Source organism: Chiloscyllium plagiosum, unplaced genomic scaffold (genome assembly GCF_037043375.1).
Source record: "Chiloscyllium plagiosum isolate Xiang-an unplaced genomic scaffold, Cpla_swu_hap1 HiC_scaffold_11, whole genome shotgun sequence".
Classification (NCBI taxonomy): Eukaryota; Metazoa; Chordata; class Chondrichthyes; order Orectolobiformes; family Hemiscylliidae; genus Chiloscyllium; species Chiloscyllium plagiosum.
In genome coordinates, this window is record NW_028270149.1 from 19,512,035 (window position 1) to 19,534,947 (window position 22,913).

General features: G+C 41.2%; 1 protein-coding gene across 2 annotated transcripts in view; it reads right to left on the minus strand.

Moving 5' to 3' along the window:
• The window catches only part of LOC122557396 (transcription factor Dp-1-like), a 58,378-nt gene that overhangs the window by 32,379 nt on the left and 3,086 nt on the right, over window positions 1-22,913 (minus strand). Inside the window, exons 3-5 of one of the 2 annotated variants that reach the window (XM_043705060.2) lie at window positions 14,144-14,210; window positions 12,733-12,833; window positions 8,800-8,921 (exon numbers count right to left, since the gene is read on the minus strand). In XM_043705060.2, the coding sequence (XP_043560995.1) occupies window positions 8,800-8,921; window positions 12,733-12,833; window positions 14,144-14,210 (290 nt within the window). The remainder of the gene's footprint in view (window positions 1-8,799; window positions 8,922-12,732; window positions 12,834-14,143; window positions 14,211-22,913) is intronic. The other variant, XM_043705061.2, reaches the window with a different exon arrangement.

Here is a 22,913-nt window from a genome sequence, read left to right on the forward strand (position 1 = left end):
CAGTCTTCACTGATTGTGGCCTGTGGGTCAGAAAACTGAGGGTCCAGTTGCAGAGAGTGGGGCTTAGTCCGAGATCACTAAGTTTAGTGATCAGTCGAGGGGATAATAGTGTTGAAGGCAATGAGTAGGATTCTTACATAGCTGTTCTTGGTGTCAAGATGTTCTCGGGAGGAGTGAAGGGCAAGCGATATGGCATCTGATGTGGATCTGTTGGTCTTACTGGCAAATTGGAGTGGGTCAAGAGTCGTGGGGAGGCTGGAGTTAATTAATACCATGACCAGCCTTTCCAGGTACTTCATGATCACCAAGGTTAAAACCACTGGGCAGTAGTCATTGAGACATATTACATAACCCTTCTTAGGCACAGGGATGACGTTGGCCCTCTTGAAACAGGCAGGGATAGTAGCCTGCTGCAGGGAGAGGTTGAAGATGTCTGAGAAGTCCTCTGCCAGTTGATTTGCGCATACTCAGTGGGCTGCCTGGTTCTCAGTCTGGTCCCATCGCTTTCCTGGAATTCACACAAAGGAAAACTGATCTGACCTCTGATGCAGTAACTGTTAGGATAGGTTCGTCTGGACTTGTCGGAATAGGAGTTACCTCTTCGCCAAAATTCTGCTCAAAGTGAGCATAGGTGTTGAGACGATCTGGGAGGGTTCCATCATCGTCTGCTATCTCTCAGTCTCTTTTTAGAACTTGTGATGTCATTCAGTCCTTGCCATAGTTGCCTGGTGTGTGTGTGGGGCTCTAGTTTGGATCGGTATTGGTCCTTGGCTATCTTAATGGCTCTGCGAAGGTCATACTTGGATTCCTTATATTTGAGTGTGTCTCCTGATCTGAAGGCTCACACCTGGTTTTTAGCAGGTTCGGTATGTCCTGATTCATCTCAGATTTCCTGTTGTCGGACACTGACTTCCTCAGTATGCAGTCCACCACACAGTTGCTGATAAAGTCTGTGACGGTAATGGTGTACTCGTCCAAGGTACCTGTGGACTGTTTGAACATGGCCCAATCAGCTGATTCCAGATAGCACCGGAGTTGACCCTCTGCCTCCACTGACTAGCACTGGACCTGTATCCACAAGGTGGTCTCCTGCTTGAGCTTTTGCCTGTAAGCCGGGAGAAGTAGCATGGCATGGTGGCCGGAGTTCCTGAAATGAGGGTGGAGGGTGGTGTAGAAGGCAACTGTCACAGTAGTGTAGCAGTGGTCTAAAATGTTCAGACCCCTAGTGGGGCGGGTAATGTTCTGGTGGTAGTTGGGCAACACCTTCCTTAGTTTGTCTTGATTGGAGTCACCAGTTACAATAAACAGGGCCTTGGGATGTTCCATCTCCAGGGTGTTAGTGGTGGAGTACAGCACATCCAGAGCTTCTTCAACCTTTGCTTGTGGCAATATGTACACAGCAGTTCATATAGCAGCGGTAGATTCCAGTGGTAGATAAAAGGGGTGGTATTTGATGGTGAGGTGTTCAAGGTTTGGGGAGCAATGGCTGCCCAGGGTTGCAATGTCCGTGCCCCACAATTTGTTGATTAAAGAGCAAACCCCTCCACCCTTTGTCTTACCAGAGGACGCTATGCAGTCCATACAATGGATAGAAAAACCATCAACCTGAAGTGTGCAGTCTGGAATGGATGGGTTGAGCCAGATTTCTATGAAGCAGAGTGCGCAGCAGTCCTGCAGTTCACGCTGGAAGCTGAGCAGTGATCTGAGTTTGTCCATCTTGCTCTCAAGAGATTGTACCTTTGCTAGGAGTAAGCTAGGAAAAAGGGTCTTGAAACTACGTAGTCTCAGTCTTACTAGCAGGACGGCACGCTTACCTCGCTTCCTCGCAGGTTTCTTACATTTGAGTAGTCTGGTCGTTTGGTGGAGTGGATTCTGACTGCTTCCAGTAACATTATCCTTCCTCGGAATATGTGGAGCAAGTAGGTTGCAGTTTGGTGTATTTTTGCAGAGGACCCAGTGTAGCAGGTATTTTCCTGTGTGGTTTTTTACCAGAGGGAGTTTGCTTAGGACCCAGTGGAGAAGGTAAGTTCCTGCTAGTGTTCAGATTTGTCCAGTTCGATCCTAGTTTCAGTGGCTGATGATTTGTTGCTCCAGCCACGTTTTTTGCAGAGGTGTTTGGGCTGCTTACCTGGTAAGTTCTGATAGATTTCATGTCAGGCAGGTGCCTTATGAGGTTGGGCATGGTCCTGGGGATTTGTCCACCTTAATATCCTCTAGCCTACACAACACATCTTCCCTCCTTATGTCAATGTGATCCAGAGTGAACAAACTTCCATCTCTAATCTCAACATTCATCACCTCCCATTCCTCAGTGAACACTGATGCAAAGTAATCATTGAGAATCACACCCATTTTCTCAGATTCAACACAACCTTCCTTCCTTATCCTTTAGTGGACCAACTCTTTCTCCGATTACCCTCTTGCTTCTTATATAAGAATAAAAGGCCTTGGGATTCTCCTTAATTCTGCTCACTAAAGTTAGTTCATGACCCTTTTTAGCCTGCATGATTCCTTGTTTAAGATTGGTCCTAGTCTCCCGATATTCCTCCAATGCCAGTTCTGTTTTTTTTAAGATTAGATTACTTACAGTGTGGAAACAGGCCCTTCAGCCCAACAAGTCCACACCGACCCACCAAAGCACAACCCACCCAGACCCATTCCCCTACATTTACCCCTTCACTTAACACTACGGGCAATTTAGCATGGCCAATTCACCTAACCTGCACATTTTTGGATTGTGGGAGGAAACCGGTGCACCCGGAGAAAACCCACGCAGACAATGTACAAACTCCACACAGAGTTGCCTGAGATGGGAATTGAACCCGGGTCTCTGGCACTGTGAGACGGCAGTGCTAACCAATGTGCCATTGTTAGCTGCCTGGGCCTTATGTACGTTTCATGTATTGCATTTTGGTAAAACATACTCTGAACTTGGACAGGGTCCTTGAGGTTTAGAAACAATTCTTTGAAATTTGCAGCACAGGTATGGAAGGTAGTTATGAAGGCATTTGGCATATTTGCCTTCATTGCACAGGCCTTTGAGTACAGGAGTTAGGACATCATGTTGAGGATGTACAGAACATTGGTTAGGCCGCTCTGGAGTAGTGTGCCCAGTTCTGGCTGCCCTGTTATAGAAAGCTATCAAACTTGAAAAAGTTCAGAAGAGATTTACCAGGATCTTGCCAGGAATGGGGATTTAAGTTATAAAAATAGGCTGGGACTTTTTTAAAAAATTGGAGTGTTGGAGATTGAGGGGTGACCTTAGAGGTTTATAGGGTCATGAGGGGCATGGGTAAGGTGAATAGCAAAGGTCTTTTGCCTAACATGGGAGCATTCAAAACTAGGGGCGTATTTTTAAAGTGAGAGGAGAAAAATTTAATAAAAAATGAAGGGCAACGATTTCTTTTAAAAAAAAGACAGGGAGTGGCTCATGTGTGGAATGAACTGGCACAGGAAATGGTGGATGCAGGTACAGTTACAAAATTGAATAGACATTTGGATAAAGACACAAATGGGAATGGTTTGGAGAGATGTGGGCCAAATGCAGACATGTGGGACTAGTTTATTGAGAACATGGTCGGTATGGACTAGTTGGACCGAAGGGTCTGTTTCCATACTACATGACTCGATGACTATTTCTGAAGCAAATAGAATGTAGGTTTATCCACAAGTCCTGTTAGAAAAGGAGTTCTACCCAGTGACAGTGAGAAAGTAACACTACGCTTTTTAAATTTTTCAGGTGGCACAGTGGCTCAGTGGTTAGCACTGCTGCCTCACAGCACCAGGGTCCCAGGTTAGATTCCAGCCTTGACGACTGTGTGTAGGGTTTGCACATTCTCCTAGTGTCTGTGTGGGTTTCCTCCGGGTGCTCCGGTTTCCTCCCACAATCCAAAGATGTGCAGGTTAGGTAAATTGGCCATGTTAAATTGCCCATAGTCTTAGGTGCATTAGTCAGAGGGAACTGGGACTGGGTGGGTTACTCTTCAGAGGGTCGGTATGGACTTGTTGGGCCGAAGGGCCTGTTTCCGTACTGTAGGTAACCTAATCTAAATGAGAATGGCATGAAGCTTTGTGAAACGAGTGAGTTGTGGTGTTTTCAAGGTTCTGCTGTCTTGTTCTTCTATCTGATAGAGTACTGGTTTGCAAGATGCTGTCAAAAGAGGTTTGACTAGTTGTCCCATTGTCTCTTGATGATAGACACTGCTGAGAGTGTGTAATTTGGTGCACAAGATACTGTGTTGTCCTGGAATTGACTATCTTCTTGATTGTTACTCACTTTGGCAGGTGCAGAGTATTCAAACATATTCTTGACATATGTTGTTTAATTGTTAAGCTTTAGAAAGTTTGGAAGGGAATTACTCAAGGCAAAATTCAGACTCTGTCCTGTGTTCTTGTAGCCATTCTATTTATGCAGCTCGGCCACTTAAAGTTTGATCAATCGCAACCCTTAGGATCAGATGGTGAGGGTTTCAGCAGTGGTAAGATCACTGGATGTCAGTGAGATGGTTAGGATTCCCACAAATTGGATTAATTTCTAAAAACTAAATGAACTGCGGATGCTTTAAGTCAAAAACAAAAACAAAATTTGCTGGAAAAGCTCAGTAGGTCTGGCAGCATCTGTGGAGAGAAATCAGAGTTAACGTTTCAGATCAAGTCACCCTTCCTCAGAATGGGATTAACTATCTGCAACTTGTGCAGCATAAAATGATACTTTTCTGCCCAAGCTCAAATGTCCAGACCTTGCTGGTGTGATGAAGGCACATGATTTATTAGGAAACTTGGGTCCTAAAATACACGGAACAACATACTGCTTTAAACTTGATTAGTACTTTTTATTGTGCTGAAGAGTGAAGGAAGTAGTTTTAATTTCATTCATATTCTGAGCATGGTGACAGGTTATCTGAAGTTTGCATTATATGTATCTTTAAAACCCTTAAGGCGAATAGTTCAGTCCATTAGGAACAAGAGTAGAAGAGAAAATTAAAATAACACTATTGCCTAGCTCCAGCAGCCCACAGTCTCAAAGGCAGAATCATCCAGGTGGTCAGGCAGTATGTGCAGGTTGATTCAGAGCAAAAAGTAGTATTAAAAAAAAAGTAGCAAGTAGTACAGAACAAAAACTCCAGAAGCGGAGGGTATGGAAAATTCAAGTGTTTGCTCTGAAAGTATCTAGAATTCAGTAAGAAAGAGAACTCCAGAAACAAATTTCAAATGTATCAACTGAATAAGCTTATTTAAAGTGAATAAAAGATGATCCTTCACTGGGGCTTCGTATAAGCAGGGTTATGCAGAAGGTAAAAGGGTTGAATCTTTACTTGTGATAACTGTGGCTAGATGGTTTTGAATAGTTTGTACATAGAGAGCAGTAGTTTGTTGCTTTTCTCTTTTGTGATAAACTTTGATTATCTTTTTTACCCCCCCCAAAGTATCTTGGTTATTTCTTGAAAATATATTCAGTGAATGCTCACCAAGCTAAACAAATAGCAAAAATAGAACCTATGGTCAAGTCAGTGATACTGGTCAAAGTGAAACCTATCAGATGGTATCATATTAGCTGCATGCAGGCATGGACTACTTCATTAACTAAGAAGTAGTGATTAGAATTAAGCACTCCCCTACTTAGAGTCAGAGGTACAGCATGGAAACAGACCCTTTGGTCCAACTCGTCCATGCCAATCAGATACCCTAATCTAAGCTAGTCCCATTTGCCAGTACTTGGTCCATTTCCTTCTAAACCCTTCCTATTAATATACCCATCCAGATGCCTTTTAAATGCTGTAATTGAACCAGCCTCCACCATTTCATCTGGCAGCTCATTCCATTCATTTACCACCCTCTGCGTGAAAAGGTTGCCCCTTAGATCTCTTTTATATCTTTCCCCTATCACCCTAAACCTATGCCCTCTAGTTCTGCACACCCCCACCTCAGGGAAAAGACCATCTATTTATCCTATCCATGCCCCTCATGATTTTATACATTTCTAGAAGGTCACCCCACAGCCTCCAATGCTCCAAGGAAAACAGCCCCAGTCTATTCAGCCTCTCCTTATAGCTCAAATCCTCCAACCCTGGCAACATCATCTAATTCTGACGGAGGAAAGATAATTGACAGTCAGAGTTGAAGACAGTTGAGCCAAAGATGATATTAAGAGGAACTCGGCAGTTATACCGTAGTGGCAATGTCCCTATATCAGAGCCAGGAGGTCCTGTTTCAAGTCCCATCTGCTCCAGAGTTAAGCAATAACATTTTTGAATTGATTAGAAAATATCTATTATGAGGAACTTGGGGCTCTTGTGTTGCAGTGGTTGTGCTACTTCTCAGCCAGGAAGCCTGGGCTGAAGGTACTACAATTTTTGGTCAATGTATGATTCACAAGTAACTTGTCATTTCTGAACTTGTGATCTTAATGACAGGTATATTTTGTTAACTCAGTATGAGAAACTTAGGTTAGTTTCCCGACAGGCCATTTGGCCCAACATGCCCATACCAACTCTCCGGAGGAACCCACCCAGACCCATTCTTTACCCCTGACTACTGCATCTACCACTATGGGCAATTTAGCATGACCAATTCACCTGACCTGCACATCTTTGGATTGTTGGAGGAAACCCATGCAGACACAGGGAGAAGGTGCAAACTCCACACAGACAGTCGCCCAAGGCAGGAATTGAACACAGGTCCATGGTACTGTGAGGCAGCAGTGCTAACCACTGAGCCACCGTGTTGCCCTTTACTCCTTAAAATATCTCTATGACTTGCAAGCTACAAAACTTGAAAGGGTTCAGAAAAGATTTACAAGGACTAGCGAGTTTTGAGAAGATTTGTAGCTCACGTTGAGGTTTTGGATGTAGGTTTGCTCACTGAGCTGGAAGGTTCATTTCCAGACGTTTAGCTACCCTACTAGGTAACATCTTCAGTATTTCAGTACCCACACAAATAGAAAGCAGGAATTTTCAACATTGCTTCACCTGAAGCCCACTGAAGATTATACCTAGTAGGATAACGAAACGTCTGGAAATGAACCTTCCAGCTCAGCGAGCAAACCTACATCCAAAACCTCAACGTGAGCTACAAATCTTCTCAAAACTCGCTAATCCTTGTTAATCTTTTCTGAACCCTTTCAAGTTTTAAAACATTGTTCCTATAGGAGGGAGATCAGAATAGCACATAATATTCTGGAAGTGGCCAAACCAATGTCCTGTACACATGCAACATGACCTCCCTACTCCTATACTCATGTTCTGACCAATAAAGGAAAGCGTACCAAACACTTTCTTTATTATCCTATCTACCTGAGACTCCACTTTCAAGGAACTATGAACCTACACTCCAACATCTTTTTGTTCAGCAACACTGCCCAGTGTTGAATAATTTTTAACTCATCTTGGAGAAAAAAAATGATACTTCCTTCATGGAGTAGATTAAAGAAATCAACTTTATTTGTTATTCATCTCATCTTTCCACCATCCCCAAATCTAAATATTTCCAGTAGATTTCCAGAAAATTATTATACTTTTCATTACACTGCAAATGCAGGCTTCAAAGAAATTCAGCATGTTGCCCTGAGCGTTCTAGCTTAATTCATTCATGTCCCATGGCAAGCTACCAATAGTACTGATGAAACTGGACTATTGGTCAATTTCAAGCTGGCACCCCATTTCCCCATGGCTAGTTCCTCATTCGTGAGCAAATTACTGCAGATCGAGGGATTTCCTTTCCACAAACGAGAGCCTGCCAGCCTTCTCTGAATGGTTGGGTGCGTGATCTCTATTTTTCCCTGCATGGGGCAAAACTAATTGCAGGGAAATGATGATGGGAATATGCCCTTAAATTAGTCATTAGTCAGGACCAGAAGATGCTGCCAATGGAATCCCAAGAAAGGCGGCTTAAGAGGTAAAAGAGGTTTAATGTGCATAGTCATTTCTAAGGTAGAGGGGCTTAGGAGTTTTGTTCTTGAGGAGAAGCATGATGACAGATTCAAAGGAAGGCCGCGTGGAGTTTTGGTGGGAGGGAAAGCGATGGAACATTTATATACAAAGATGGAGAATCTGTGTAGTTAGCAGTTATTAGGAATGAGTAGGGAGCAGGAAGGTGGGCTTACTGATAAGGAGAGTTTGGACAGGAGAGGAGGGAAGAGGAGAACTAGGAGGCAGAATTGAATTAATGGTTAATCAGGTGGAAACTTTAGAGGAAGTGGTGGGTTGGTGGCGGGCAGGGTGGAGGGGAGAGGGTGGGAAGAGGAAAGCAGATGAACAAACAGTCTTGATTTTTGTAATACAAAAGAAAAATCCATGAACTCACTGCATTTATTGTTGGAGTTAAGGCTTCTAAGAGAAGAGGGACAGTTGAAGAGAAGCTGCCTATTACCACTGTCTTCCTGGATATCTTAGAATAGCAGACAGTTTTTGAGTGATGGAACCCATTGTGTGATAATGCTTTTTGAGATTTAGTCAGATCTTGTGAAGAATTGCTAATCTATTTAACAATTAACTTTTTAACTGCTGGTTAAATACTTTGTCTTCAACAGTTAAAAAGGATTAATGTCTAATGGATTTGGAACAATATAAAAATACAATATTTTATCAAAAAATTGGTTTAATCTTTCAGTACAATTGCTGTAAAGCTTTGTGGTCCATAGAAACTATTCCACTCAGACAGAGCTTCACAAACTCAAAAAAGAAATGAATTTCAACAAAACAATGAGCACATGATTTAGAAAGCAGTTCAATTTTACAAACTTGATGCAAAGAAAAATCTATATTCCTTAAAGTGCAATACGAACAAGTTTGTTTTCTTTACCCTGTACTCCATGGAGAAGAGTCTGATGCCTCACCCTGAGTTAACATGTGTATATTAGGACCATGGGGGCTTCCCACTAGAACAGTAGGTGTTGTCGGTGTCCGTTGAGGTGTACTAATTATCTAAATAGGAAATGGAAGAAATAGAAAGGGATTAAAAATTGTTTAAACAAACAAGACAGTTTAAAGATAACAGCACCATCTTTGACTTATCATCTCAAATTGAAATTGATTCTCAATGAGATCATATTAGCTTAAAGATTAAATACATAGTAAAATGTATATTCTCTGTAGAAAAGTCAGAAAACAACATACTTCAATTGCGATGCATGACATTTCAAGAGCAATGAGTAGAGGGGTTCTCCTGTGCAGAACAATTTGCGAAGATGTATGGTATAACATTTTTTTAAAATGAACTCCTGGTCTTACAGTGTATGAGAGTAAACAGATATATTATTGTATGGTACACTGAAAGCATCACATGATGTTTTACGCAGAAAGGAAACGGCCTAGTCTTTGATTTCTCCATCAATGGTCGATTAGGACTAACTTCTTCGAACAGAAGAATGTTAGAGCATGGAATATTTAAGATAGAAATCATTTCAATGCAAGGTAAAATTGGATAAATATTTGAACTGTGGGAGGAAAAATGGCCATAGTTGGAAAGTTAGGGTTTGCTTCAATTGATTTAGCAAGCAACATCCTTTTATTTGCAAATTGCTAAGCCATATCCTTTTCTGAGCTATCCTTAACTAGGTTTTCTTGTAATAAACACAACCCCAGGAACAAAACAAAAAGGGACTTATTTTCTGGTCTTTGTCAAAGCTGATCAGAAGCCAATTACTGGAAGAACAAAAGAACAGTTTAGGCAACTTTCCGGAAGGAACCAGGAAGTTAATACCTCAAAGTTTTGTATATAAAAAAAAGTGATAATTAGCTCAAATTAAAAAGTACTAAACCAAGCAATTTCAATCCTCTTTTTCCAACAATTTTAACCCTATTCCCAATTATATTTTTACTCCTTATAACATTCCCTGTTGAAATAAAATATCATTAATATCAAAAATCATCAACAGACATAAATGAAGATAATGAGTGCTGGTAGCCTAACCACCTAGGTGTATGTGAGAGCCAGCATAAGAAATGGTGGGTAAATAGTGTATAGGGGAGAGAGCGGATAGTCAAGCTTAATGCATTCAGGAAGTGTTATGGAATTAGTGATGTTGAATAAAATCTCAGGGAGAGACATAGTGGAACATGTCCAGTCCCTATGGATCAACAAGCATAACACTGACCCCTGTTTATAAAGTAGGAGAATATTACATGGTATAACACATTAAAGAATGCCATATTAAAAATGAAAACTATCAGGTTTGATGAGATCACAAGCACAGTATTGCATCCTGTTTTATTTACTAAGATCATGAGAAACATTCCTCTCATGAGTAACCTTGCAGGTGATGATGTTTCCATACATCTGCTGCCTTCGTCTTTCTGAATGGTAGATTTAGAAGGTGCTGTTGAAAGAGATTAGATAAGGAGCCACAGTGCAACCTTTAGATTATATACATTACTACAACTTGGCCTTGCTGGTGGGGTGAGTGAGTGTTTTACGTGACAAGACATTTTTATCCTGAAGGGATTCACGCTATTTTGAATGAAGATGGAGCTGCACTCACCCAGACGAGTGGGGAATACTCTATTGCACTTCTAACTTAACTGCATTGTGGTTAACAGACAGGATTTTGGAAGTCTGAGCCAAGTAAGTATTGCTCGAGTATTACCCAGCCCATGACCTGCTCTCACAGCTACAGTATTTATATAGCTAGTCCAGCTCAGTTTCTGGGAGAAAGTGAGGTCTGCAGATGCTGGAGATCAAAGTTGAAACTTTATTGCTGGAACAGCACAGCAGGTCAGGCAGCATCCAGGGAACAGGAGATTCAAAGCTCAGTTTCTGGTCAATAGTAACCTGAAGACTCTTGATATTGGGTTTTAGCAATGCTATTTCCACTGACTGTCAAAGGGAGATTCTCACATATTGAAGATGGTAGTTGTCTCACACAAGTGCCAGGCAATGTCACTTGACCACATCAACCAGTTCCGAATATTGTCTAGGTCTTGCTGCATGTGGACAAACTGCTTTTGTAGGAAGATCTGTGAATGGTACTAAGAAATGTGCAATATTCAGCAAATATCTCTGTGAAGAAGGAAGATCATTGAGAAAGCAGGTGAAGATGGTTAGACACGTCAACACTCAAGGATTCCTGCATCAAAGTCCCATGCTGAAAGGATTGATCTCTAACAATCACAAACTCCTTAATTTGTGCTGAACATTATGCAAGCAGTGTAGATTTCCCTCCTGATTTTCTATGGCATTAATTTTAGTGAAGGTCCTTCATACCATTCTCTGTTTAATGCTTCTCATATCATTTCTAGAGTTCAGCTCCTTTGCTTATATTTTGACCAAGGCCGTGAATGGGGTCAAGAGCTAATTGCGCCTGCTGGAATGCAAACTGAACTTCACTGGAAAATTATTGCTGTTTAGATGCCAAATATTAGCTCCATTAGAGACTCCTTCCATTGTGTTGCTATTGCTTGAATCGACTACAATTAACCTGATTTTAGTAAACAAGACAACTGGGCAAATTTTCACATTACCAGGTAGATGCCAGTGTGGGCCTTTTGTTGTATAGCGGTTGCGTCCCCACCTCCGAGTCAGGCATTTCCAGTTCAAGTCCCACATACTCTAGAGGTGTGACATAACACATCTGAATAGGTTATCCTAAAAATATATGGAAGCCAGTGTTGGTGTTCCATTGATGTGCCCCTAATTCTAGGCCAGGAGAACCAGGTTCTAGCTCCACCTACTCCAGAGGTGGGTCACAACATCTCTGAACAGGTTGATAAGAAAATAAGTAGTTGCCAGTGTTGTAATTGTGCTGGAATAGTTTGGCTAAGGGCACATTAATTCTGGAACACGTTCAGTACTGCTGACAGAATGTTGTGATGGCCTACAGTCTTTGCAGCAACCTGTGTCTTCAGTACTTTCAAATTATAAGAATTGAAATGGATTGGTTGAAATCTGGAATTTGTGATGTTGGGGATATTAGGAGAATTCAGAGATGGATTAACTACATGATGCTACTCGCTGAAGAGGTTGTAAATACTTTAGCCTCATCCTTATTGCTGATATACTGGGCTCACCAGTTATTGGGGATGGGGACATTTGTGAGACTTCATCCTCGAATTCCATGACTGATTGTCCACCATCATTCATGACTGGACGTGAAAGGACTGCAGATCTTAGACAGATCACTTAGCTCTATACACTGCATGCTGTTTCCAATCTTTGGCATTCTAGTCAATACTGTGTCCAGCTTCATCAAACTGTCAACCTTTTTTTTGGCATGCCTCGTGCTATTCTTGGCATGTCCTCCTGCACTCTTCAAAAAAACCCCAATCCCCTTGCTTGATAGCAACAGTAGAGTCGAGGATTTGTTAGGTAGTGCGTTTTGGAACGGACTTGCAAACTATAGAAGTGAAGAATAAAAATATGCAAGCATATTATTAGGAGATAGATGGCTGTAAAGCAGGTAAGTCAAAATAGACAGAATGTCTTTTCGCATTCTTACTCATCTTGCAAATGTTCCTCATTTGCTAATCTAGGTAATCTTCTGTAGAAGCTTCATGGAGGACAGATGGGCATCTAATCATCTCCTCTCCCTTTCGTATTAGAGTGAGGGCTTGAGCTCAGTTACAATATTTTTATCATTACTGGTCATATAGTCACATCACTATCAAGATTGCCTACTTAGTAAGGTTATCAAGAGAGCTACCAACACTCATTGAACCTTCAGAAGAGGTGAGATAATGGGAAAGATATGCCATCATACTGCAACAGTCAACATTTGTCGTTTGAAAGCAGCATCCTTACCATCTGAGGAGCGTTACTAACATTTGATAGCCCCAGTGTTTTTGGCAAAATTTGTTTCCCTGGGGTGGTGAGATGCGAAGATGCTACTGTCACTAATGCAACTGTAAAGAGAAAGAGAGAGGTTGCAAGCACCAGCATCATCTTCTGGTATTCACATTACCAATGGAAACATTTGGTAATTCAAGATGCTCTAGCATCTGTATACTTGTCAATTACAAGAAATAAAAAAAGAAGCCTGTGAGATACTATAAAAGATGGAGGCAAACAAGATTCATAATTTTGTAACAACAAACATAACTTGCTGTGCAGATGTATTTTCTTTTAATTAATGAAGTCTATGGATTCCAACAATTTCCAAAACAACTAATAAATTACTTATGAAATTTTAGTCTTGGATCACATGGTTTATTGGCAGATGCCAATAGTTAGATGCAACAAAAATACTATACATGTTGCACAGGTTAACCTTGTTTTTAGTTTTAATGAAAAATCGCATGTTCCAGTCAAAAGATACTACTCAGCACTTAGAACAGAGACTATCATCCCTGAGAACACACGGCAGATTTCAGAAGATTTACCACATAAAATGTGAACAAGCCAAATAACGAGATGTGGCATTATAGCCATGCTTTTTCTTAATTTTCATTTTCCTCAGAATTAGACCATAAAATGGATGAATTATCTCTGTAGAGGACACCACTGATATCCTCTAGAGCCATAACAGATCAGAAACAACTCTATCCATCTGCCTGTCTAGATAAAAGACTGACTGAAAAATCAATATGTTCCCTTCATTCATTGAGCAGTCTTCAGCAATTATTGTATTAGACTATCAGGATACTAAGTCAATGGTAGATTCAGTTCAGTGTTAAGTAATTCAGGCAGAATGATGCATTATGGTGCCAAATGACTGTACAGTTTGATGGACAGTTACACTGCCTTCTGCTTGGGATGTGCACAAAATATGTATTGAGGGGTGTTTGTATGTGTATGCGTGCGTGTGGTGGAGGTGGAAGAGAACCACACTCTGCCATTCTTGCACATAATCTTTCAATTTGATTTGGAGCACAATTAGCAGAGGTCTGGGAGCAGGTTATCTATTCATTGAAGAGCAATGGAGAAAATGTAGCCAGTCCTTGCATATCAGTTTGGTCAATGGTGCATTAGATAGCTCCATTTCTTTATACTACCATCTGACTTTTATTAATTAAAAAGGCAGAACCAGTTAGTGAACCTCATTGTAGCTACCAGTTTTTTCAAAGCCAAATTAAGCTTGCAGAACTCATTAAATTTGAACCTTCCAACTGAAAGGAATGGAATGTGCTCCCCCACTCCCCCCCAAAACTGATTCATTTTACCAAGTGAAATGCATATTAAATGTTAAGTTATTGAAAACCACATCAATACTTACTTTTTGCTGGACTAACATTCTGATCTGTGAAAACTTTGATCTCGCCATTACTTTCTAGTATTCCAATCTATGAAAAAGAACATGAATATTACAAATAGCAATTTTACTTTAGTACAGTTTAGTGAATACAGAAATTTGAACAATTTATTTTACAACATTTTGTTATTTCCCTTCATTCCTTTAGGTATCAATTTTCAAAAAAAGAAACACTCAGGAAATGTACAATTTGCTCAGAGGCCTACACTACAGTGCTATATTATTATTTTGAAGGCAGGCACTAGTAACTTTTTTTTCCCTTCCAGTTTTGAAGACTATTTTCCTTAGTCACGTAGCATTAATCAGGAAGTTCATTTATGTGGAACTGTCAGTGCAAACTGAAGTCATGCCACAAAATTGCTCCAGAATCTCTCAGTATGTTTGTTAGATCTCATGTAAGAAATAAATGTTTCTATGAAGCCCACGAGAATAGGAAACAGAGATCAACACACTGACAAGCTGCAGATAGATATCTTTACAACAATTATGCTTGTGGCATTTTAGATAAACATTTCCTTATTGATTTTTTTGTATATTCTTACACAGGATTTAGATATCACCAACTATGACAACCTTACTGTTTATCCATAACTGCACCTCAGAGGGTGATGGTGAGCTGCCTTCTTGCAGTTTCATTCCATATGGCATAGGTACACAAATGCCAGTGGGAAAGCGTTCCGAGAAGTTTGACCCAGTGACAGTGACAAAGAGGCAAAATTTCCAAGTTAAGATGGTTTGCAACTTGGAGGTTAACACAGATGCTGGGTTTGCATGAATCTGCTATCCTCACCCGTCTAGGTGGCAGGGATGTCAGGTTTGGAAAGCACTGTTGAACGCAAGTTAGTGTCGTTGCATCTAGCAGATGGTATACACGATTGCCAACTTGCACTAGTGATGGAAATAGTAAATTTGAAGATACTAAAATGTATGCCATTTAAGTTGGCTGCTTTGTCCTGGATGTTGTCAAGCTTCAAATGCTGTTGAAGCAACTGGACAGTATCCCATCACACGCCTGACTGATGCTTTGATACTGGTGGCAGAAGGAGACAAATAACACTGCAGTAATTCCAGCCAATGATCTGCTCTCATAGCTACAGTATTTACATGGCTGGCCTCTTTCTGGTCAGAATGTCGATAATGGTGGATTCAGCGGTGGTAATTCTATTGACTGCCACGGGAAGACAGTTAACACTCTTGCTTATTAGAGATGGTCATCGCTTAGTAGTGGAGACAAATGTTAGTTGCTGCTTTTCAGCCTCAGCCTGAACACTGTCAAGGTCTTGTTGAATGTCAACACAGGCTGCTTTAGTACGGAGCTGAGGAGTCATGAATGGAACAAAACAATGCAACTAACAGCAAATACCCCCAGTCTGACTTTATGATAGTAGGCAGTCAGTGATTAAACAGCTAAAAAAAGTGGTTGGGCTTAGGACTGTATCCTGAGGACCTATTACAGTCATGTCCTTCACTGGCCTACAACAACTACAACCATCTTAATTTGTGAAGTATGACTCCACCAGTGGACAGTACACTCAACCCCTCGCTCCATTTCCGTTGAGTCCAATTTTTCTCTGGCTCCTTGATGTCATATTCTGTCAAATGTTACCTTGATGTAAAGGACAATTATTTTGACATCATCTCTGGAGTTCAGTTCTTTTGTTGATGCTTGGATCAAGATTGTAATTAGATCATGAGCAGAGTGTGCATGACTGAACCTGAATGGTGTGTCAATAAGCAGATTGGTGCTGAATACATGCTGCTTAATAATTTTGTTTATAATATATTACATCATTTTTCTGGGGCTCAAGAGGAGACCAGTATGGTGCCAACTGGCCATGTCAGACTTTCTCCGCTTTGAGGACACAACATACTTGGTAATTTTTCATATTCTTGGCTAAATGCCAGTATTGTAGCTGTACTGGAACAATTTGGATATACCCTATAGCTACTGCAGAGGCACATCTTCAATACAAAAGTTGGAATGTTGTCAGGCTTATAGTCTTTACAGTCTCCAGTGCGTTCAGTTGTATGTTGATATACCATAAATAGAAATTGGTTGAAGGTTGTATTTGTGACCTCAACAGGAGACCAAAACTATTATTAACCAACACTTATAGTTGAAAAATAATCGATTTCATACTGATGTGCTAGGTTTCCCCCAATCACTAAGGAAGGGGATATTAGAGAGTCTTTGCATCTTCTTCACTGTTCAGTTATCTGCCACCACTCAACTCAATGTAGCAAGTCTTTCAGATCTGATCAACTGATGTAACTTTTTCAAAGCTCTAACTAATGCTTGCTGCTTCCACTGTTTATCTTGCAAGTTGCCTTTTGCAGCTGAAGCATTCACACAAACTTAAGCCAGAAGTGCCAAGTGGATGATCCATCTTGGCCTCCCTCCTGTGGTCCCAACACAGATGTCAGTCTTCAGCCAATTTGATTCATTCAATACGATATCAAGAAACACTGCAGTCACTGGATACTGCAAAGGCTGTGGGCTCTAACAACAGCCCAGAAGTAATAATAAAGACTTGGGCTCCAGAATGTTTCACTCCCTTAGCCAAGCTGCAATCCTGGCATCTACTTCACAATGTGGAAAAATTGCCCAGGTATGTCCTACATGCAAAAGAGATGCCCAAATCCAAACCACCCCATCAATTTACTCTTGATAATCAGTAAAATGATGGATGGTGTCATCAACAGAGCTAAAGCAGCACCTGGTCAGCAACATCCTGTTCACTTACGCAGAGTTTGGATTCCACCAAGGCCATTCGGTTCCTGAACGTATTACAGCCTTAGTTCAAACATGGACTAACGAGCTGAATTCCAGAGGTGAGGCACATAGGAAGATGGTTCTAGTTGTTGGTCAGTCATCACAGTTGCAGGAGTTCCTCAGGAGTCTGTCCAAAGTCAAACTATCTTCAGGTGCTTCATCAAACACCTTCCCCTCTCCATCACGAAGTCAGAAGTGGGATGTTCACTGATGATTGCACAATGGTCAGCATCATTCACAAGTCCTCAGATACTGAGATACTGAGGGAGTCTGTTTTCAAATGCAACAAGGTCTGAACAATATCCAGGTTTGGGTTGACAGGAGGCAAGTAACAGTCGTGCCACACATTTGCAAGGTAATGGACATCTTCAGTGAGAGATAATCTAACCAACACCACTTGATATTCAATGCTGTTACCATCACTGAATCCCCCACTGACAACATCCTAGGAGGTTACCATTGACCAGAAACTCAACTGCACTTGCCATACACATTCGGTGGCTATAAGAATAGAACAGAGGCTAGGAACGTACCTCTTGACTCTCCAAACCCTATTCATCATCTACAAGGCACAAGTCAGGAGTGTGATGGAATACTCCCCACTTGCCTGGATGAGTGCAGCTGCAACAATATTCAAGAAGCAGGATACCATCCAGGACAAAGCAGCATATTTGATTGGCACCACATACACTAGGTCCTTTCACCACTTCAGGAACAGCAGCAATGTGTACTATCTACAAAATATTGTTGAAATTCACTAAAGAATATCAGACAGCACCTTCAAATCCACAACTACTTCCATCTAGAAGAACGGCAGGAGGTACATGAGAACACCATTGTATGTAGGTTTTGCTCCAAGCAACTCACCATATGGACTTGGAAATGTATTTCCAGTCCCTCGATGTTGCAGAGTTAAAATTCTGGAAAACCTTTCCCCAAGGGTATTGTAGTTCTACCTGCAACACCACTCTCTGCAAATGGATTCTCAGTTTACTGACCCACAGGCCACAATTAGTGAAGATTGGGGAAAATATTTCATCCTCACTAACACTCAACATCCCAGGGCCCTACTGTACTCACTGTATACCCATGATTGCGTTGCCAAATACCAGACTAATGCCATTTACAAGTTCGTTGATGACACCACCATAGTCAGTCAAATCTCAGATGGCGACAAAACAGACTACAGTCAGGAGGTGGAAGACCTGGAAAAATGGTGCACTGAGAACAACCTAGCTCTCAATGCCAGCAAAACCAAGGATCTCATTATTGACTTTCAGCAGGATGTTACTCATGCCCCCCAACACATTAATAGCACAGAGGTGGAACAAGTTGTGTGTCAAACTCCTGGGAGTGGTTATCAACATTTCTTGGACTCTTCATGTGGACACACTGGTTACAACGGCCCAAAAACATCTCCTCTTGCTCAGGCAGCTGACAAAATTTGGCACAACGGTGAATACCCTTGCCAACGTTTACAGGTGCGCCATCGAGAGAATTCTGTCTGGATGTATCACTACCTGATATGGCAATTGCACCATTCACAATCTGAGACGGTTATAGAGAGTGGTGAACTCGGCCTAGATGATCACAAAGGCCAACCTTCCATTTCTCGAATCCATCTACCAGGCCCGCTGTCAAGGAAAGGCTCTCAGCATTCTCAAAGATCCATCTCACCCTGGCAATGCTTTACTACAACGTCTACCACTGGGGAGAAAGACCCTGAACACACGCACGAGCCAATTCTGTAACTGCATTTAGCATACCTTTCTACATTTCAACAGACCCCTGGACAACCTCCCACATCTCAACTTGCATAAACTTAGGGTCATCCAAAGCTCTGCTGCACATGTTCATTGCTCCAAATCCCATACATCAATTACTCATTATTATTGCCCAACATTGCCTCAATTTTTCTCATTTTCACAACCGTCCATTGCCTCTCTCATCTCTAATCTTTAGCAGCCCCACAAAAAATATATCTACATTCCTAATTCAGGCCATTTTTAACCTTTGTTTTTTAAAAAATGTATTAACCTACACCATCCGGAAAATCACCCATGCTTCCAGATGGAAGTAAGCCATTTGGCCCAACAAGTCCACACCGACCCAAGAGTAACCCACCCAGACCCATTCCCCTACCCTATATTTACTCCTGACTAATGTACTGAACACAATGGGCAATTTAGATTAGATTCCCTACAGTGTGGAAACAGGACCTTAGGCCCAACAAGTCTACACCGACCTTCTGAAGAGTAATCCACTCAAACCCATTTCCCTCTGACTAACGCACCTAACACTATGGGCAATTTAGCATGGCCAATTCACCTAACCTGCACATCTTTGGACTGTGGGAGGAAACCAGAGAACCCGGAGGAAACGCACGCAGTCACAGGGAGAATGTGCAAACTCCACATAGACAGTCGCCCAAGGCTGGAATTGAACCTGGGACCCTGGTGCAGTGAGGAAGCAGTGCTAACCACTGAGTCACCATGCACTTATCCATAGATCCCTAAAGTGGCAGACACGGGCAGAATGTGCAAATTCCACACAGACAGTCGCCCGAGGCAGGAATTGAACCCGGGTTCCTGGCGCTGTGTGAGGCAGCAGTGCTAAACACTGAGCCACTGTCCCGCCACAAATGAAGGAAACTGGAGCACACAATGAAAACCCACGCAGACACAGAGACGACGTGCAAACTCCACACAGGCAGTTACCTGAGGCTGGAATTGAACCCAAAACCCTGGCACTGTGATATAGCAGTGCTAACCACTGAACCACCAGCCCACCCAATTTCAACTGAATAGTTTATGTGCAAAGCCCATTAAGGACGCTGTGGATTTCAAGTATGACACCATTGGTGACTCTGCTTTCAGCAGCAAGGCCTTTTCTAAAATTCATACTCTAATCCTCTTCACATCACTTTCCTTTATGGATAAAACTTAAAATTTGCCTCTTTAAACTAAATAGTTAAACTCATTATTACCTCAAGTGGCTGTGTAAAACCTTGTTTTTTTAAACAAAGGACCAGTGAGAGTTTGGAGGAGCTGCTCCTCACCGATTTTAATCTTTCTCACATACCAAGGTGATTTTTCTCTCACTGGTTTTTCAGGATTTGTTTTTGGAGCTTTTGAGGGCAAATTTGCTTGCTGCCCCTGCATATCTTGTAACCTGGAGTGAACCATCATGGTACATGTTGTAATGTTAGAGTCACTATACAAATACAAATAATCACATTTGTAAAATAAGGGTAAACCAAGAATTTATAGTCATTACATAATATATAAATATAATAGAACCACAACAGCATATCAGACAAGAACTCAACTTCTACAGGTCTCAAACATTAAGCAAATAGCGATTTAATACAATTAATCATTGTTAAAAATAATATAGCCTTATTATGATATGAAATGGGCTACCCCAAAAGGTTGGAAAGGACAAATTCGATATTAAAGATGCCAGTGATAGAAGGCTTGAGCTCTTGGGAGAGGCCGAATAGGCTGGGTTATTTTCCCTGGAGCATCGGAGGCTGAGAGGTGACCTTATAGAAGTTTATAAAACCATGAGAGGCACGGATAGGGTGAATAGTCAAGGTATCTTCCCCAGGATAGGGGAGTCCAAAGCTAGAGGGCATAGGTTTAAGATGAGAAGGGAAAGATTTAAAAGGGACCTAAGGGCTAACGTTTTCACGCAAAGCGTGGTGCGTGTATGGAATGAACAGCCAGAGGAAGCGGAGGAGGCAGGTATAATTACAACATTGAAAATGCATCTGGATGGGTGAATGAATAGGAAGGATTTAGAGGGATACAGGTTTAACACTGGCAAATGAGAATAGATAAATTTAGAAAATCTGACTGGTATGGATGAGTTGGACCAAAGGGTCAGTTTCCGCGCTGTACATCTCTATGACTCTAAATTTACAAAGGTATGGAGGGGAGGGGAAAACAGGGTGTGGAACTAATTGGATAGATTTTTCAAACAAGCAGTCAGTAGAGATGAGCCAGGTGCGTTCATCCTGCACTGTATGATTTGTGAATTCTATGCTAAGCTTACATATCTTTGAAGTCAACACATCCCACCTGTCCTAATGAAATGCATTGATGACCTGCTCTTAGGTATACAATTCAGTACTTCATAGATGTGATGCAACTACTCAGTAAAGTTCCCAGTATATATTATATTCAAAGTAGACAGAAACAAAGAAAAGCTACAAATGTAATTTGGGATTGCTGATCCTAGAACACAGTCTGAGATTGGTACCTGCAGTGCAGTCAAGTCCGTGCTCAAGGAGGGAAGGAGAAGCAGGAAACAGGAAATTCTGGAACATTTTCCTACCTATCTTTGTGCAATCAGATCTTGATGTCTGCTGTGGGGAAATTAGCACCAACAATTAAGATGGTTATAACTTTGGACTTGGAAACATTCAAGATAACTGGGAAGAGTCAGCATGGTTTTATGGAAGATAAATTGTATTTAACCAGTTTATTTGAATTCTAAGTAGTAACATGCTGTGGATAAAAGAGGTGTCCATTTGTGTTGTACTTGGATTCCAGATTTGATGGGGTACCACATAAAAGATTTGTGCAAAGCAAGAACTCAGTTTAGGGAATATAATACTAGCATGGATAGAAAATTGATTGGCTCGCAGAAAATAGAGTACACATGAATGGGTCTTTTCCAGATTGGCAGAATATGATGAGTGAGGTTCTATAGAGGTCTGTGGATGGGATATCAACTTTGTACAATTTAAATCAATTACTTAGATGAGGGGATTGAAGGCATGGTGGTTAAATTTTCAGATGGCATGAAGCTGGGTAGGAAGATGCTTTCATGTCACAGGCTGATATTGAGATTAATTGAGTGGGCAAAATGTTACTGGATTAGTAATCCAGGCTAATGTCGGTGGGAAATGGGTTGCAATTCAATGTGACAGATGGTGAGATTTGAATACAATAAAAAATTGTTGATTGAGCTTTTTATGGCAATCAGGTTCACTAAAGTCCTTTTGGGAAAGAAATCCTGCCATCTTTACCTGATTTGGCCTACGTATGACTGCAGACCCACAACAATGTCGTTGACCCTTAATGTTCTTCTGAGCATTCAGATGGGCTCATATTCCATGAACAAATAAGATAAAAGTCAGATGGGGTACAATATGGGAAAATGTGAAGTTGCTCACTTTTGCAAAAATAGAAAAAGCAGAAGAATTTTGAACTAGAGTGATTTACATATTCTAATTCATAAGTTACAAAAACTTAGCATACAATTAAGGAAATAATTAAAGCTAATGCAATCCTATCTATTGTTAGAAGAGGAACAGAACATAAAACTAAGGATTTTATGATACAATTTCAGTATTTGTCAGACCACATCTCTAATATGGTGTACAGTTTTGGTCTCCCTACTTAAGGAAGGATGTAAGCATGTTAGAGACTGTTCGGGAGTGATTTACAAATTGATAGTCAACATGAGTGGTTTATCACAAGGACAGGTTGGGCTTGCTTTCACAAGAGTTAAAAGTGTAATGGGCAATTTCATTTATATATTCTTAAAATTATGATAAGATGGACATGGAACAAATTTTTCCTCTTCTGGTCTATTCAGAACTAGGGGACACTATTTTAAAAATTAGGGGCCAAAACTTCAGGACAGAGCTGTGGGCAAGTTTCTACTGAGGATTGTGGGACTTTGGAACTAACTGCCTCAGAAAGCTGAGGCGACAGAGTCATTGAATATTGTTAGAGTAGAGGTCACTTGCTTGTCAAGAAGGGAATCAAAAGTGAGAGATAGATGGGAATGTGGAATTCTAAATAAATCAGCCATGATCTTACTGAATGGGCAAACAGGCTTGAATGGCCTGCTTCTGCCCCTAATTTGTATATTCATATATACGTTGGCTTAACTTGTGAATTTCTGTTGATTTACTGCAAGTTTACCCCAGTTGCTAGTGGGGCAATA